This window comes from Amphiprion ocellaris, chromosome 4 (assembly GCF_022539595.1).
Source record: "Amphiprion ocellaris isolate individual 3 ecotype Okinawa chromosome 4, ASM2253959v1, whole genome shotgun sequence".
Lineage (NCBI taxonomy): Eukaryota > Metazoa > Chordata > Actinopteri > Pomacentridae > Amphiprion > Amphiprion ocellaris.
Genome location: NC_072769.1, coordinates 6,390,593 through 6,410,349, shown reverse-complemented (window position 1 = coordinate 6,410,349; position 19,757 = coordinate 6,390,593). Strand labels below are relative to the sequence as shown.

General features: G+C 40.7%; 1 protein-coding gene across 1 annotated transcript in view; it reads right to left on the bottom strand.

Moving 5' to 3' along the window:
* The window catches only part of gnav1 (guanine nucleotide binding protein (G protein) alpha v1), a 47,597-nt gene extending 27,875 nt beyond the window's left edge, over nt 1-19,722 (bottom strand). The window contains exons 1-5 of the mRNA XM_055009785.1: nt 17,046-19,722; nt 16,735-16,826; nt 3,753-3,845; nt 3,071-3,231; nt 332-460 (exon numbers count right to left, since the gene is read on the bottom strand). Of these exons, the coding sequence (XP_054865760.1) occupies nt 332-460; nt 3,071-3,231; nt 3,753-3,845; nt 16,735-16,826; nt 17,046-17,175 (605 nt within the window). The 5' untranslated portion in view covers nt 17,176-19,722. The remainder of the gene's footprint in view (nt 1-331; nt 461-3,070; nt 3,232-3,752; nt 3,846-16,734; nt 16,827-17,045) is intronic.
* Nucleotides 19,723-19,757: the final 35 nt, after the last annotated feature.

Genomic DNA, 19,757 nt, shown 5'->3' with positions numbered 1-19,757 from the left:
AAAATATCGATAGTATCTATGGTCACAGTCTTTTTTCCAGTATTATTAACACCTGTGGGCAATTGAAAATGTTGAACATACTGATTCTTTTTTTCAGTTTTTGTAAAATAAATAGTAAAGGAGTCTATGTTTTGTGCTTTAATGATTCATAGCTTTATATCAGTGTCAGACGGCATTAAAGATTTTTTTTCTTCCAGTCACTGCCCATAGAGGTGCAGGAATTTATACTGCAGTAAACAAAAAGTCAGCTCATACCGAGTAAAAATGTGTCACGAGCAGAAAACCTAGAGAGACTGGTTAATCAAAAAGCAGAGTGACAGGCGTTTTCTACCTGAAAATGAGGTGGTTGACTTTGAACTGGGTCTCTATGACGCCCGTCGTCCTCAGTCGTACTCGCAGGACGTCTGTCTCCGTGGGCACGAAGTCGGGAGACGTGATGCGGGTCATGTTCTCAAAGAAACTAGAGAGGAGGAAGGAAGAAGAGGGAGGGTGCAGAAAGGTTAAAGACAGAGGAGAAACAAGGGGAAGAAGACAGACAGCGGCAGCAAAATTAATAACTTGCAGACAAACTTGAGATCAAAAGGGAAATCAGGTATCGTTTACGGGGGGCGTAGGCTCGTGCGTTGTGGGTGTTGTGGTTGTGTCGGCTGCCAGGTGGAAGGCAGGGCGAGCGGTGATAAGGCTGCAGCCACAGGGGGCACATCGGTTCATCACCATGAATATTCACACCGTGGTTTACCATAATAACACACTGAGGCTAAGCTTCCAAACACAGATTAGCTATTAACACAGCAGCCAGTGGAATAAACTGTATCCTGTGTGTGCGTGCGCTCAGTGAGATGTGATCTGTTTGAACACATATACACAAACGCGCGCACGCACACGCACACACACACACACACACACACACACACACACACACACACACACACACACACACACACACACACACACACACACACACACACACACACACACACACACAAAGCGGCATCTCCACCTACTTGAACTGACTGTGACATTCTCAACTAGTCATCCTGAATTAGTTTCTTGGCCAGCAACATACATCCTGTTGCACAAAACACACACACACACACACACACACACACACACACACACACACACACACACACACACACACACACACACACACACACACACACACACACACACACACAGCAGACGACATGTGAGTACATGTGAGTTACTTCTGTAGTTGTGAGGACCAATCTGAGCCTTAGACAGTTTGGCCATTCTTCAAAATGCTGTATTAATTGATAATTTTGAACACTTAGGAGCAACAGAACAAACTGAACACCGGACATTAATATTGTTTACTTAGTTGGAAAGTGGATTCAATATTTTAGTTTGGATTTTGTGCAACGTTTTGTTTTGGAAGTTTACACTGAAGTTCCTGAGATAAATAATGGTTAAATTAATACATTAATAGCATATGGATCATCAACTTTAATTTGGAGCTGCCTGATGAACATAGTAAGTCCAACATTCACTCTTCTTGTTTTGGTCTCCAACTCCTGAGGAAGACCATTGAAACATTGTCAGGGTGATTTTAAAATTTTTTTGGGCTGAAAGCAGCCTTTTACTGCTAATGGAAACAAGAATGGTTTATTGATCCTGTCGCATTTTAAGTCACTCTGCGCTCATTTTATTTCTGCAATATAAAGTCCTGCACCTCTATGGAAACAGCACAACCATGGCTGAAGTAGAGGGAACTCATACATGTCTCCTGTGCAGCATGACACAGTTATAATGCCATATTAATTAAAAAAAGGAAAAAACAGAAATATTACATTCTTTCATTATTTGCGTCACAAAATTGTTAAAGTCCTTGAATCAACATGTGCAATATTTTGCACTTACAGATATAACTAATACTGGAAAAAACATGATGACTCAAAATACTAAAATATTTTATAATTTCATTTTCTCCTATCTTCTTTATATAAACACAGTTTGCAGCTCAGCTGAAATGTTCCTGAATTTTAGCTGTTTGCAGATGCTTAACAGGTTTAACAGGTTGACCACACATCAACAGTTTAGCCTGATGATCTAAATCTAATTATCTTGCAGAAAAGACAAAAGTGAGCCAAACAGAAATATCTGTGATGACCTCTTGCACAGGAAAGTTGTATGAAATTACAGCTGAAATAATCGTATTTCACTTGTTTCTTGCAAAGTCTGACCTTTTTAACAAAGTCACGGTGTTCCCAGCCTATAGCAACTAACTTGGCAGATACAACCTTAGCACCGCTGAAAGAAAGGAATTATAAGTTTTAACTGGAAAAAATAAAACCCCACTAAAGGATTAGACTTGAGAGTATGCATTGTGTCACTAAGGGTCCTCACAAGTAGTGTAACAGTACAATGTGTGTGCGTGCAGAGAAGGTGACAGTGATGAACAATGGTTCTCAGTAGGAACCAGGGGCCTGTCGGTGTAGATAACCCCAGAGCTGAGGCCTCTCACTGGGGCAGAGGATGAGAACAGACGGCCTCCTGGTGGGTCTCAGCTCTGACACACACGCACGCGCACGCACGCACACACACACGCACGCACGCACGCACACACACACACACACACACACACACACACACACACACACACACACACACACACACACACACACACACACGCACACACGCACACACACACACACGCGCGCACACACACACTCTACACTTCACTTTTTCACTTTCACTGTTGTGCCTGCACTTGTGTGATGTTTATTTAAATTCTTCAAATCCCTTTTATTCCTCTCTCTAAGGTTGCTTTTTTCAACATCGCTGTTCTCCTGCATGCACTCATCCACACTTGAATACATTCGTGTATTTCATAGGCTCTAAATAAATACACATAACAGCCGTGGAGATGCACATATTTACAGTCTAGTGCAACCTGCCTCCCTCACTCTTTCCTCTCCAGACGTTGACTCCCACTGACAGCGAGCACACGGCCGAGCATCAGCTGCTAAGTCCGGCTAATTAGACCCCTGCATCTCCTCAGGCCAGCGTGAGTGTGAGTGTATGCGTGCACTAGAGGAGTACCACTCACTACAGCGCCGAGTCATTGAGCTCGTACTCATATCCCCGGGCGGCCGCGGCCCTCACCCCCTGGTCGGCCCACAGACAGGACAGGGCATGGCTCAGGAAAGGAAACAGCACCTGCTCTTCGTCAAAACACCGCCCACACGACAGGACAGAATGGGCGTGGACCTGCAAGAAAAGACAGAAACGTGGATGAATGATCAGGGAGGAGCGGAGAGGCCAGATGGAAAAAAGGAAGCGCATCTGAGCGACAGAAAAGTTTGTGAACCTGCCTCTGCTCTCCAGAAGTATTAATCAGTAGAGATGGACAAATGACTGGACGCGCACATAGACAAACACATGTGGCAAACACATGAACATCCTGGTGACATTTAACAGAGGAAATACTTTGGTCATCATCTCCCAGTATGATGTGTTGAGTGGGCGGATAACGTATGAGCTCTGATAACTTTGACAATAAAGTTCAAATTGAATTAAACCTCATAATCAAACCGCCCACCCATCGCCTAACTTTCTGCTCTCTTTCATGCAAACAAACTGCTGCTGTGTGTGTGACAGTGTGCTGCCAGATGTTGTGGCTGCTGTGCTGAGATGCTGCCCTCTTGTGGTGATCTGGGTGCAGCGTAAGAACCTCGGTGGAGCTGGACGAGAAAGAACACGGAGACAAATGTGGAGAAAACCCAGCCTACCTTGTTCCTGCTGTTGGCCAAGTTGATGCGGAGGATTCCCATTCCATGCAGGACGAACTTCATGGAGGTCAGGAGGTTATCCAGCACTGCAGGCTGCCAAACGTCAAAGTTCAGAGGTCAGGTTCGAGACAAAAGCCTGGTATGCAGCATCACTCGTGAATACTGGTTATAAATTCAATCTTGATTAATCTGAAACGTACAACAGTGTTGAATTTGGCTACATTTACTTCTGAAAATAACAGTTTCAGCTCACACAAGGTATCGTTGACAACAACAACCTTCCCTTAAAGACAAAAACCTTTAAGAATCTGAAAGAACTAGAGCAATTATATTCAAAATGTTTTCAGTTGTGTGTAATTTTAAACCTGTACAGAAATGAATAGATACTGATGCGAATCTGGAAGGTTTGATAAACATTTGGCCACAAGAGAGCAGCAGAAGAAGCTTTAAAGACAACACTAACATGATGTCACCTTTAAACGTGTTACAATGAGCCAAACTGTTGCTTATTTATAAGTCCAGGAGTCACCCCAGCGTTAATTAGAAGAAATTTTAAAAAAAAACACTGAGCTGAAAATTACTAAAATGCTTCACAGAACTGAAGGAATCTGCTGTTTATCACACTGACACCTTTAATATCAGAGTTATTTGGTCTATTGTTAATATCAACATGTTGAATGCAGCACAACCTCGGAATTCCAAGATGTTTCCTGGCATATTTTGCTTCCCGTCATGTTTTTATCCACTGTACTTTTTTTTCAGTGCAATTTAAAGTCCTGCGGCTTTATGGAAACAGAACCACCACGGAAGCAGTAGAAGTCAAAAAATTGTAATGTCATACGTCATAAGAAATTTCTAATAAAATCTTTGAATATTATTTCGCAAAAAAAATAAATAAATATATACATTTTGCACATGACCAATAGGTTTTACCAATACCATATAAAATGGTGACCCTACATAATGTAGGTATGTTAGTGTCACACATTTAATTTGTGTCCATACTTGTTTCCTATCTGCTCGATGTAAACAGCCTGAAGTTCAGCGGAAAAGCCCCTGAATTTTTGTCACATAACTGCTGGTTGCAGCCGAGTTACGAGCAGCTTCTTAGTTGTGCTGAGGAGAGCAGAATTTTTTGTTATTTACAGAATCTGGTTAGAACAAATGATTAGTTTCTGACAAATTTTTGAGACATAGAACTGTGATTTTAATGAAATACCATGATTTTGCACTCAGATTTGTGTTTTTCTTTTCTGACTATACTGCATAGTACAGGATTAGTTCAAGGATTATTACAAAGTTAAAAGTTAGACAGTAGTTTCTGTTCTTACAGTTTCTCGATCGGACAAATAATGTAATTTTGGAGAAATTTTTAATGTTGCCAGCACGCTTTGACCTTTAGAGGGTTCATTTTGGTCAGACTCGGCACAGGAAGAGCATTGCTGCCTCCTGCTGACAGAAAAACAACAATACAGTTCGTATTTACATGTGGAAATTGTTTACTCGTTTGTTCATATATAGAGCAGGGAAATTATCAGGAACCCATTTTAATGCCAGGTGTGAAATCATGGTTGTTGTTATTATGTGGACATTAAGAAGAATGACATTAGATGCAGATAATTCCAGTGTGGTATCCCAAAAAATAATGAAGTTAGGAAAGCGAGCTGGTCTTAAATGTACCACTACAGGCATAACTCACTGTGCATTTGATATGTACATACAAAAAATGTGAGCTTGTGTGTGTGCTTGCATGCATCACACTGCATGAACTATTGTGCTAAATGAGTGTGAAAGAGTGAAACTAGAGTTTAACTCGCATGAATCTAGAATGGTACTTATAGCGAACATCCTCCATCATGGCTAATGTCCTCATGTCTTGGGTTTAAAGACAGTTTTCTGGATCAGCGCCAACATTTAGCAGATGTTTACTTTGCCTGTGCACCACCTTCCCACCAGGTTTCATGAAATCTGGCTTTCTGGTTTTTCCGTTATTGTGTTGACAGACAGAATACCTGCACCAGAACCGAGGGAAAATCTCCTTTTAAACTTTGCTACAGCGCTGAGACACCTGGAAACTGAAGCAACTGAGGAGAGTGAATCTTGCAGAGGTGTGTGTGTGTGTGTGTGTGTGTGTGTGTGTGTGTGTGTGTGTGTGTGTGTGTGTGTGTGTGTGTGTGTGTGTGTGTGTGTGTGTATGTGTGTGTGTGTGTGTTTGTGTGTGTGTGTATGTGTGTGTGAGACTTATTCTCTCCATCACTCTGCTGCCAGCTAATGATAAGCTTCACATTCCATAACGATTCTATCACAGTCTGGTCGCTCTCCTCTTTGTGTGTGCTTAAGTGTGTGTGTGTGTGTATCAGTAAAATGTGCAAGGTGAGATAAGTGTGTGTGAGATGACAGGGCTTCATCTTTCGAGGAGAGCTGGGCTGAAACTGCTGCATTGATTTGTGTCAGAAATAAGCTGCTTTGTGCTTTTGTCTCTTTGTCATCCAGAGATACACAACTTTAAATTACAATAAATTTGTTATGGAGCAATGATAACAACTCATTCTGTGTCTTAAAAACACAAAAATCTTATCTTTATGGCACTTTGTTTAACGACCATAAACAGCACCAAAAAAATCAGAAGTTTGATACCATGGTGGACTTAGGGTTTAGGTTTGAGAAGTGTAATAAATTATATAGTCAATGGAAAAGCTAATCTAAATAAGGTTGCAACTGACTGACTGAGCTTTTGATAAAGACAATAATCCTTCATTTGCGCTGGTTAGGTTGGATCGCTAGGTAAAAAATGGAAAATGAGCATAAATAAGTCACTATGAAAGCTGTAAAGGTTGGCACAGCTTATTCTGCTAAAAATAACCTCAATAAACTACAGGGATGAGAATGACAAATGGAAAAAAAACTCGGAAAATGTCTGTGCCCCCCCCGGAAAATTCTCATCCCTGAAACTAAAACATTCTCTGTTAATCTTCTTTAATTTCTAACTACTAGTTCTCATTTACAGAGTAGCACTCAGTTTGTTGTATTGCCAGTTTGTGGATACGGATGGCTTCCCATGAAGCTTACTGGGAAGTTTTAGAACAATAGTGGTGTTATGAAGCAATGTTTTGATGAGCTGGTCTCCATTTTATTAGTGTCTCATATAATTCATGGGAATGCTGCACATGTGGGCAACGGTTTCCCAATGTTCCACTGAGCAACAGCTGTTTCCTGTGATATAGATCTAATATACTGACATGTCAGAAATAAGACCGGGCGGAAGGACAGCGAAATGTGGTATAAATGATTCACATTTCATATCATTCAATAAAATGGGTGTGATAGTGTGTTATGAGGAAGAAATTGTATCCAACAATAAGACATTCTGGGAAACATGTTGTTCACTTGATTGCAATAGAATAATACCAAAAAATATGCAATGTAGTCAGTGCTCCATCACAAACCACCCTGACCTCAATAATAAAGTGGAATTATGACCTTTTAGACAACTCAACGTAAACTGAAAATGCAGACGCTTCACATTAGCAGAATAAGAAAAGCACTCAGAGAGCACAGTACTCCATGAAGGCTGCTCAGTCGGACCATTTCCGACGACTGATTTTTTTTTTTTTTTTTTTTTAATTCATGGATCCAGACTATAAGCCGCATCACTGCCAAAATCTAACAAATTAGTCCATGTGTCATTCCTGACCTTCCCTGAAAATTTCATTCAAATCCGTTAATCCCTTTTGAGTCTCTAATTAATAATTAATAGCAGAGCTGTTGTTTGGATTGCATTAGATTTCATAAGTGTCTAGTGAATGCGCATTGATACAGTATTTGCAAATAAACTGTGTAAAATAACAGCTCAAGTAGATTTCTGCTTTGGATTCTTTTCTTAAAAGCCTGAAGTGGCAAAAACATCAATTTCTCCTACTGTTAACACACTTTTGTAAGTAGCTACGGCTAGCAGCCAGCTAGCTTAGCCTAGAATAACAGTTGGCTCTCTCCAAACTAAACAAACACAAGCACATCTAAAAGTCACTAATTTAGCTTATTTGTTTAACGTGTCAGAAGAAAATGACTTGAGGTCTACACTACTTACTTCACCACCTCACAGTGATGACCAAACTCCTTGTCCTCTGTTGAAATATCTGGCTCCTGCTAGCATTATGCTAAATTAGCTTAGCGCACGAGGAAACAGCTAGCTTGGTACTATCTACAATTTCAATTCAATTCAATTTTATTTGTATAGCATCAATTACAATTTGAATTGTCTCAAGACGCTTACAGAACCCATAACAGCAAACTAAATAAAACGTCTAGCCAGTCTAAAGCTTAATTTTGTTGTTTTCTCTCTTCGGTTTCTGAACATATTTTCAACAATAATTATTCAAAAGTGAATGTCGCCATCCACACAGGTGTTTTCAACCCTCTGCTCAGGTTGAAGCTACACTTCACAGGATGTAAACTGGAACTAGGCAATAAATACACTATCAGGCAGATTGTCCCACCTCAACAGGAATGTTTAGTCTGATCAGGCAGTGAGAACAGCTGTGGGTGTGTAGAGCCTTTAAGGACAAAAGCAATAACAAACACTTAGTTTGCCCCCCCAAAAAAGCCCCAGAAGCAACATTTGTGTCTACATTGCAAATACATGTTAAATGGTATGAAAGCTTTGCCAAAACTTTCACTAAATTTGTAAATGTTGTGGACGCATCCACACGTCTAACATGATAAATCCAAATCAAACACTTCTGATGTTAGGAGCCGCAAAGGCCTTTAATCTTACAGTATTTATTTTTAAAGTGGAGCAACTGATCCTAAATCTTACTTAGCAGCATTTAATTTACAATTTTAAAAAACATTTGCTAAACAAAGTAATCAGAAAGGAAGGTTTTGACGGGTAGTAGTGCCAAGGATTACTAATTTTATAACTGGGTCATTGTTTTGTTTCCATCACATATGTAGATAATAACACAACTGTACATATACAGAGAAATGCACATTTTTATACTGATTTCAACCTCTTCTACTCAGCAAACAAATGCAGCAAAGTGCCAACAAAGACAGGATTGCTAGTAAACATATAAATAATGTAGGATTCAAAACATTTGAAATATCAGCTTTGTTTAAAATCTTTTATGTTTTATATGTTTTAACTGTACTCCAAGGGTTATTCAGTGACTTAGAAATTTACTTGTATCCATCCACTGACTTGTGCTTTTCAAAAAACCTTTCACAGAGTTTACTGGAGAGTTATTTTGTCTTCATGGTGTAGTTACATCCAGGAGTACTGATTCACTAATGACTGGACCTTCCAGATACAGGTGTCTCTACTCTACAATCACACACAATGACACACATTTATTGCACTCTGACGAGCTTCAGTTCACTAATCGTTTCACTTCTGTCACATCAAACAAAATCTGTTTTCACCTTGATGTAAAAGCGTCTATTTAGTAAATTACTGACAAAAAAAGACAAATTATATTGACTATGATTTAATGTTTAAAAGTAATAAGAAGGAAAACTTCCATGTGGGTGAGTGCTTTTTATAGGCATTGTAATATATGATTGGTAGGAAATGGAGCAACAGTAAAGCAACAAAATAAATGGCAAAGATATGTTGATTTGGAATGTATTCATGACATATCAAACAAATAAAATTCCTTCAAAACAGAATTGACAATGCAGCTTAGTTGTTTAGAAATGAAAGTTTCATTAGACAGGGCTGAGGATGCATACAATGAATTCTGTTGTGAAACACTGAAGGAGTAAAGAAAACTCCACTGGGCACCTTCTAATCAAGATAATGCAATACAAGAGTTACACATGTTGAAGCTAATATCATGTGGACTGATCTCAACAAAACTAAAGCTTCATATGTGTTTCAAAGAAGCAGGTCTGTTGTTGGACTGCTCAGCCATGGACTTAAAACAAATGGACCTACTGCTCCTGTCTCATCACTAATACAGATTTTTTTTTTTTTTTTATCTTTGCGTCTGCCATCACTTACTTAATTCTTTTCCTTTCCTCCCTCCACCTCTGTCCTCCTTATCAACTGGTTCCCAGTCACTCCCTCTCTGACTCAAAGCTTACATCACTTTTGTATTGACAGGGGAGGAGGGAGGAGCTGACTGAACCTCCAACAGCATCACACGCTCTCCGTGCCTTTGTAGCGACAAGTTGAATGTTTGGGAAACATAACATTTCATTTACAGTGTGTCATTTTCCTGCTATGCCGAGCCCATCATATTTTCTGTCTGTTACCACTTTCTCTGTCAGCGAAGGCACAAAATGCATCTTAACGAATACATATAAATATTACATAACATAATAAATATATATTAACCCCCTGAACTTCAAAACCCACCAGCAGGTTTGAAAGGCATGCTGTCATTTTTTTTTTTTAAAATAATAACTAAAAAAAATTTGCATTTATCGGAGCCAGAAACTGCAAAAATAGAAACAATCATTATAACTTTCCAGTGATCCTCGAACTAATCATCATGACATGTTTGATTTAACAAAATCTAAGCTGAAAAATCTAATATTTGAGAAACCACATGCAGCGACCAGATTTTGTAAAAATGAAAAAATTCTGTGTCTTTTTGCTACTGACTCAACTGTAGCCAAAAGTCACGTAGCAAGAATTCAAAGACTTTTTGCAGGTTGTTTACACAGAGCAATGACAGACAATGATGGAAATGAATTAAAAGTTTTTCCCAGTGTTGGTAACAGCTATGAGCAGTTGGAAAAACATTGCACTATTTTTGTACTTTTAAGATTTCTGCCACTTTAACTTTATTATATTGCACAGAGGACATATTTGAGCTTTCTCTAGTTCATGGTTGTGCCATTTCTGAAAAAGTTCAGGACTTCATATTTCAGTGAAAAATGAGCCCACAGTGAGTAAAACTGTAACAGGAGCAAAAAAAAAAAAAAAAAACTCCCACAAACTGCTGGGGGTTTAGAAGCTTAAAACCAAGTTGCAGTGGTTGTGCCGGACTCGTAGAGCCCGGGGCCCATTCATTCTATGGTAATCTGAATCCATTATGAGATATGCATCAGCGCTCTGCAAAAGTATGGAGAAAAGTGACACCCTGTTTTCAGCAGTTTGTGTGAGAGACAGTCAATGTGAAAGGAAGCCCATCAGACAGAAATCCAGAGGCTCTCTTACACCTTTTTTAACCTTTGTTTCCTGCTGCCGGTGGCCGCAGTTTCAAGTATTGTGGGAACGTTGTGCATCAGCGGAGATGTTACGAGACTCATTGCAACAGAGTAATCTCTAAATCCATCCAGACACACTGAACTATTGTTCTGGTCCACATCAGCTCCCTGACTGCAGAAAACCACCAGAGGTTTTGTATCAGAGCAAAATGCAAGAACAAGGAATGTGGCTGAACTGGCAGCGGCTTGATACTTAATCATTAACCACAGATTGTTATGCTAACAATGTGTAACCAAGTCCATGAGTGTGTTTGTAGGTTTTCAGCTCTATTCACCTCATAGTCGCTCGATTTGGTGCTTTAAAGAATCGCATCCTTCACACAAACACCTGAATCAACAGAGATTCCAGGATGAAAAATAGAAATTCAGTTCATAACCCCTGATACACCAACAGTGCACAGACACACAGACACAGCAATGTGTGTGTTGGAAAAGAATGAAGGGAAAAATCTGAATCCATCAGCCTGTCCAAAGGAAAAACAACACCACGGCCTCAGGCTGCAAATAAAAGAAGGATGAGACAAAGAGGAGCCCACGTCCTACCTTTCCTCCTCTTATTCCTCTAAAACTGACTGTCCTATCAAAGGCTTAATGCAACACAAACCTGGCTGGCAGCCACACAGAGCCACATAGAGAAATAAAGAGATGGGGGTTTTTTCTAGCAGTCGCTTCAGGGGAAACCTGAGAGAATGGACAGCGAGGAGCAGGGATATCCTGTTCGGTTCAAGGCTGGGCTGAGCTGTTTACTACTGCACTGCACACAAACACTGGTTAACGACAGCAGGTAGGAGTTAAACACAACAACACACGTGGAACAATGTGCACAAAGGGCCGATAACGAACGATGAGCTCATGCACTGTGTGTTTATGGTTTGGTGTGTGTGTGTGTGTGTGTGTGTGTGTGTGTGTGTGTGTGTGTGTGTGTGTGTGTGTGTGTGTGTGTGTGTGTGCAGGGTGTGTTTGTGTTTGCTGTGGGAGGCCGAGGCGGGAAGGGAAGGAGGTTTTTCCAATTGAAAATAAGGGCGTCACCTGAGAACAAAGACAAACCCAACTGACACCAGAGACAACAAAAGAGACGTGCTACTGGCATCACATGAGTCGATGCAGGAGTGCATGCTCACACAGGTAAAATAGATTTGAATGCTGCTGACGTAGCTGGTATTAAAGATACACTAAGAGGGCATGAAATCTGCTGTGCATAAATGAAGCATGAAACACTCAGATGTGCTGCTGAGAGACATTTAACCAGATTTATTTTACTGTAATATCATTATTCTGGGGCTGCACGGTGGTTTGGTGGTTAGCACTGTCGCCTTGCAGCTAGAAGATCCCTGGTTCGCGTCCCGGCCTGAATCTGGGATCTTTCTACATGGAGTTTGCATGTTCTCCCTGTGCATGTGTGGGTTCTCACCAGGTACTCCGGCTTCCTCCACACAGTCTAAAAACATGCTGAGGTTAACTGATTATTCTAAATTGTCCGTGAGCGTGATTGTCTGTCTCTGTGTGTATCCCTATGATAGACTGGTGACCCCTGCCTTCACCCTCAGTCAGCTGGGACAGACTCCAGCCCCCTGCGACCCTAATGAGGATTAAGCAGTGTATAGATAATGGATGGATCATTATTCCGTGTGTGCAAGTGGGATGCCTGTGTGGAGTTTGTATATTCTCACTGTGCCTGTATGGATCTTTTTCAGCTGCTCCAGGTTCCTCCTGCAGTCCAAAGTCATGCATGTTAAGTTAATTCATTTGCATAGGTGTGACTTTCTTTAGAACAGAGTGGTGACCTGTCTATGGTGTCAGCTAGGATGGCCTCCAGCACTTCCACAACTGTCTATGGATAAAAGAGGTATAGCTCATGGACAAATACATCTGCAAGTGTTCCAGCAAATCATTTGCATCGCTCACTGCTTCTTCTTAAGCACCTTTAAGTGCTTAAGCACCTAAATAATATGACATAGCAGTTTAAACTTCTAAATGAGCTGGCATTGTGGCTGTAGGACACAGATATGGGTCGGTTTCAGTCAGTCCACTACTTTTGTCCTAAAATATCAAAACATACATTTTATTTGTCTGTAAAATATTGAATAGCGGTTCTGACTTTTTATCTAATGCCACCAACAGGTGTAGTTTTGAGACCCAGTCCAAGGAAAAATCAAGTTTATACCTTGTTAACAAGTCTACATGCAGGTTTGGGGTTTTTTTTGCTGCCGCAATAATGAGTGAAATTAAGAGTCAACGCCATGACTGAGCATTTCTGATTTGAAACTGCAGTGTAGAGATAACTGTATCAAAAACACAGATTCAGACAGCCGACTTTTTTAGGGACTTAATGAATGACTGGAGGACTTTAGCTGTCTTGAAAGCTAGTGAACGAACCGTGTAGACACCTCAGAAAGAGAAACTCAAAAGTCACTCAGAGGCTGAGGTCAGGCTTGTTTATCTCTGCTACGATCATGTGCACAAATGATATGAAAATAAATCATAAGGAAGTAATGAAGAAATGTGGCTCACCCGTAAACAACTCAAACTGACTTGGCCTATGAGTGTCTTCTAAATACAGACCATGACATTCCAGTCTGCCTCCACTGTTCTTGACTTATTAGTTGGCACACTTTAACACTAAACTACGTGGCAGACATATTGCTAAACATCAGCATCTTTGTGCTGCATTGTGAGAGTACCAATGTTAGCATTGATTCTGTATTAACAAGAACTTGATGTCACATTCAAAGCTGGAGCCTGCTCACTTGACAGAAAAAAGCTCACATCTCACACACACACACACACACACACACACACACACACACACACACACACACACACACACACACACACACACACACACACACACACACACACACACACACACACACACACACACACACACACACACACACACACACACACACACACACACACACACACACACACACACACACACAGGTGTTTGCTCTGCTGACTCACTTCTCTCAGCATCAGAGACTCTACAAATATGACACCGTGGATTCAAAATCCATCACAGAAAGAGTAAAAACAATGTTGTTTGTCCCGTCAGCAGTCTTTCGGATGGTGGACTGTGGGAAAAAATGCTGTTTGGGCCTTTGTGGATTTTTCTGTTGCAATACCACAAGCGATTGCCGGGACAAACTGGCAGCAGAACTGACTGAGTGGCAGCAGCGTATCCAGCTCTCTTAAAAAGCCTCTGGGAACAGTGCTGGGTGGTGTAGTGGTCAAATCTTATTTCTACAACTTCTGTGTTCATCACATAATTTATACATAATCACAGGGAAAGGAGCAGCTGTGAAATGTTGAATGCATTTTTTTGAGTCTCACAAACCCTGCAAAATGGCTCTTTGGAGTGCTCCAACTTTATTCAGCGTGCAGAAGACTTCTAGGATTATTTAATTTGAACCTATTTGTGTGTGCAGCAAGCCTCGTGTTGGAAACTTTTTTTAATTGTTGATGCCACTGAGCAACTGTCAATTAAATGGATGAGGCGTTAAGCTGTAGTTCAGGATCTGGTTCTCCTTCATACATCCATGTTCCATGACCACAGAGCTGCTGACGTCACTGTAGAGTTCCTACTTTCTAAGATACCAGAGGTGATAGTACCTGGCTTTCTGCATCAATAGTGTCTTCTAGATAACTGATTCTTTTGTACAAAACTCAGGTTGCTTGTGTTCTAGCTGAACTTAAATAAACAGATTCTTGCCGGTGGGTCGCAGCACATGGCAAAGCAGATTCTCAGCTGGTTCCCTTGGTGTCTGGTTTGAGCAGCACACCATAAAGCTTTTACAATCATGCCATCCATTTTAGCTTTTAAAGACACCGAGACCATTTTACACACTTTTATCTCATCACGTCTGTATTGCAGCAGCAGACCTTTTACCTGCCTGAGCCTAAATATCTATTGATTGACTCCCAACTGTACAGAACCAACAGACACTCTCGCTTCATTCCTACTTTAACCTCTTTATACCAGCTCCCAGCATGCTTTAGGGCACATTTTGACATTTTACTGATAACTTTTAGGGCCTTACTGGTCTCTACTTCAGCTATAATGCTGCACTCTCAGCACCATTCACGCAAGTACACTTTTTAAGATCCTTAGCCTGAGGAAATCAAGTCAGCTGCTTGAAACGCTTTTATCAGAGAGTGCATCCTGATTTTAATTTAACTACCTTTGACCTGTGTTTTATTTCTTTTTAAAAAAGGTGCTACCTTTTACAACGATACATTGGTTTTCATCCACCCAAACCGATTTTTATCTGTGTTTTACAACCTGATGATTTTACAACTTTTGTTTGTGCTGATCTGTGAAGTACCGGTACTTAGATTTTGAAAAGTGCTCTAAAAATAAAGTTAGGGTTAAAGCTTAACAAAAGAAGGTTTCTTTCTACTGTGCACCAGTAGTTGTATGACACTTCTTCCTCAAGTCATGGTCAATAATTGGCAAAATTCTGATCTAAGTCATTATCAAACATCAACTTTGGTCACTTGGACAGTTTTCAGTACAGGCACATTTCATTGGACACCCAGGTTCAATAATCAGCCTCACTCAAACAGGTAATAAATTGACCTTTCAGAGGTTATTTTTCTTTCAGCAGCAGTCCAATAAAGTTGATAGCAGTGAGCTACAGACAAGATGACTGTTAGAAGACCTGGGAGGCAGCAGAGGGAGATGGGGGTATGGAGGAGAGGAGTCTTTAATATCAAGGAATGCATTCATACATCCCACACAGTTGTCTGCACACACAGCCGGGACCTTCATGTGTCACACAGCATCAACATGTGATAGAATAATCTTGGGCAATGAGCGGCTGCTAAACTTTTTTTTTTACAAAGTGTCCAGATATTAACTCTTGCACAACAGATGATCACACACATGACTTGCAACTTTCTATCCAAATGCAGCTCTTTTCTAAGAAAGCCATTACAGGTTCAATGCAAACTCCAGAAGCTTAACTCTGCAGCCTGTTTGCAGCTTTATGGTCCATTTCACAAACTAAAAAGAGTTTTGCCTCGTCAGTCTTTTCCAATGACAGAGTGGTTATTGCAGGGAGACAGAGGAGCTACCTTGAGCATGATGAGGACTGAGAAAGACCCCTTCTGTCATCACATGCTCATTATTATCATTATTATTATGCATAACAGGAAAGAGGGCAGAGAGAGAGAGAGAGATAAATGAGATCAGCAAAGAGGGAAAGAGGAGAGAAAAATGTGGTTGAAGAGGAAGGAATGTGGAAGAAGAGAAATCCTCAGTAAAAACAAGTTAACGGGGAGTGAAAGTGGTGTGTGTTGAGGCGTTTCAATTCTCTCCACCCCGTCCAAACACAGGAATTTGGCTTTCAGTCACTCTCACACACAGAAGGAAAAGCAGATGTGAGCCAAACCGCTGCAGCTTGGATGTGACCCCGAGGATCAGGAGAAATCTCAGGAAGCTTCTCCTCATTTTTCACCTCATCTCCTGTTCACCTCCATCACAGCTTCCCCCTCAACATCTTGTACTTTCATTTTATGATGCGTCTCTGTGCCTGAAACCTGAACCCATCTCCTAATTTTCTCCACTGGAGCCACCTGATAAGACTCTAAACCTAAATAAATGGCATTTTGATCTATTTAAGTCATGTATCTGTATTGTAGGATCTGGCTTTGTAACATAGAGAGATTTGAATGGGACTCTGTTCTTCTGGAAACACCAGTCCACCTACAGTATGCAAATATACTGTTATCTGTGTGTGTGTGAGTGTGTGTGTGTGTTTCCAACCTTAAAGCTGCTCAGCTCCTGCTTGTTGAAGCCATTACTGTGGATGATCTTCATCTGTTTGACCAAAGTGCTTTTTCCGCTTTCTGCTGCACCTGCAGGACGTTGCAAGGTGATTAAAGTGCTTTTTATTCAAACATGTAATCACGTGTGGTCAGGTTTGATCCGTTAATCTGCAAGATTTAAACAAAACTGTGGCTCCAAAGCAGGATTTGCAGGTCAAAAATAAAAGTTTGCATGGGGCCTTTGAACTATTTTAAAGGTAAAATTGCATGATAAGAGAGACTGAGGTCATATTAGGTTGTCAGTCTCACCTAACAGGAGAATCTTAACCACATTCATCTCCCGCTTTGCGCTTTCGTACAGGTCTCGGTCTATCTTGGAACTGTGAATCCTCGCCTTCTTCTCCTCCTCTGTAACTTCGGTACCGAGGCACAGTCCCATCCTGAGCGCTCATCTCCTCCCAGGCCGGAGAGGAAAACGCAAAAAAATATGAAGCAGGAGTTGTCCAAACTGAAATCAATTCCAGTGTGTCCCCGCTCCGAGCTCTTCTTCTACTCCTAAACCTGCAGGCTGTGGAGAAGAAGACGCAGGAGAAAGGAAAAGTTCAGGCCATCTCCGAAACATCCCTCAAACTCAGCAGTTGGTTAAAACCTTCCGAGCAAATCTGGTTTTACGCATCGCTCCGTGAGCGTTTTTTCTCCCTGAAACCGGGAGATTGTTGCGAGAGTTCACAGAAAACAAAAATGCTGCAGTTCAAACTGTGTCGTGCCGCCTTGGCAGAGACCCCAGTTACTCCTCAGACTGCCTCCTCCCACCGCAGCCTGCTGGCCAGATGGAAAACTTTTGGACTTCCTGGGAAGTGACGCGCAGAGCTGCTGCTGCTGCTGCTGCTTTACATCCGTGTATTTCACCTGTGCAAGCCAAGAAAACTCAGCGTTCACTTTCATGTTACAGAGTTAGAGAGAACATTAACTGAATTAGTGTGAACTTCAGCTGTACAGGAGTAATTTTAATCCAACAGAGTAAACATGTGCAGCTTGCATTTCACATTTAATCCTTCCCAGACTTTGGCAACTTCAATTACAAATTAAAGTCTCACCTTCTTTCTCTTGTTTAGTTCTTCCTGAAGCTGATCTACACCGTAAATCATTTTAGGTTTACAAACTGAAGTTCCCCTGCTGAATTGACGAAGGGACTTAACTGCACTGTGGTTGATGAACTGGTTTAAAGTTATTCTATTGAGTTGTGAAAGTGTAAATCTATCAGAGATAAATGAGCGGAACTTGAGAAAACAAGTTAAACAAACTCAAAATATTAGGTCGAATCATTTTGTAAGCTTAAGAAGTTTTTTCTCCTAACATGAGAACTGTCTCAGCTGTTGAAGCCATTTCTGTCTTTAACACAATCTGAGGCTGCTCCCGGTTACAGTGAGATTCATGATAAGGCTGCAGGAGTAGGGAGTGGATTCAGAACTAACCTTTGTTATGGCTAGATTTATTTTGAATAATTAGACAAGACCTCATCAATCCCGAAGGAAATTCTTTAATTTTATGAACTTAATTTATCATGTATTCAAGACACACAACACGTTTCCACCATGTCTATTTTCGCAAACTACAAAAAAAAGAGTCTCTGAGGAGTTTTATTTTTCTAATAATGCACGAGAAATCTGTTTATATGCTGTTTTTTGGTATTATAAACTTAATTTAATGAGTTGAGCGAACTCTGATCTGGTCATTTATTCAACTCATCATTCATACATTCAAAGAAGATACTCAACAAGTACTTAACGTGGAAATCCCTTTAGTTTTTGGACAGATCAAAGCAATATCTAAGTCACTGATTGAATATCCTCTATGACATAATTTTATAGTCTGTGTTCAATGAGCCTCTGTGCCTGCATTTTCTGCATCACCAACTGAATGTATGTAGATTTCCATGGCAGCGTACTGCATTCAGTTTGCGCTGCTGTCATTGCATGGCTTCCTTCAGTGACATTCCAAACACACAGCTCAACAGATTATCAGATATATTAAGTTCCCATAGCTGAGAATCTGTATCACTCAGAGTAAACGAGAAGTGGTGAAGGGCTGGCACTTCTTACAGCTGATTTAAATCCCAAACTCTGAACTAAACCGCCACCAAAACAGGTTACCATGGTGATCTCGACAGGTTTAAAGGGTTGAGGCGTGGTTCGTTGCAATGTGCAGTGTCACTACTAGAAGACATTAAATCCTACGCAGAGGTCCTTTAAGCTTAGATTTTCAGGGCAAACGGTGTATTTGAGCATTTGAGGGAGTATATTAAACACTAAAACTTTTATATAGTTATGTCCTTTTTCTAATTGAAACTATACATATATTTTTTATACCTCTGCTGTTAGGGCCTTGGTAGTCTTTCTATCTTGTTAGTTTTATTGTTTTCTTGTTGTTTCATTGCTCTTGAGCCTCACTATATGGGACCAGCTGGTAGAAAACATCTCCTAAACTCCATCAGATTCATGTTTCTCACTGCTCTGTTGTGTTAAATTCAAACTTAAATTTAAAAAACTACTAATTTCTTCTGGGATATCTTAAAGAATTTTTGAAGCCTGAGGAGATGAGAATACTTCTTAAACCCATTCTTTTATTTATTTTTAATTTGGTAAATGAAGCTGCTTTGGGCTCTTGAGAGGCTCCTGTGTAAAAGGTCGATTAGGTCCCACATTGCAGTGTAAAAATACATGATATGCTTTAATAACAAACGCTCTAAGCTTCTACATGCAGACTAGAGTCCGTGTGATTTCACCTCCTGTATCTGCGTAGAGGTCTTGAACCTAAAACTCACTGAGATGCTTCATGTCTGTTCTGTCCTGAGTGATCAGATCCTTCATGCAGAAAGTCCTCAGAGACACTTTATGTTCGTGATGAAGTGACAGTTTGCTGTTTTTGTTCAAATCTGCGAGCGGTGTGAGTGGAAGTGGACCAGCGCCTGTGGCCTCATTTCACTGCCTCAGTGAACTGTGAGTATGTGCTGATCAAACA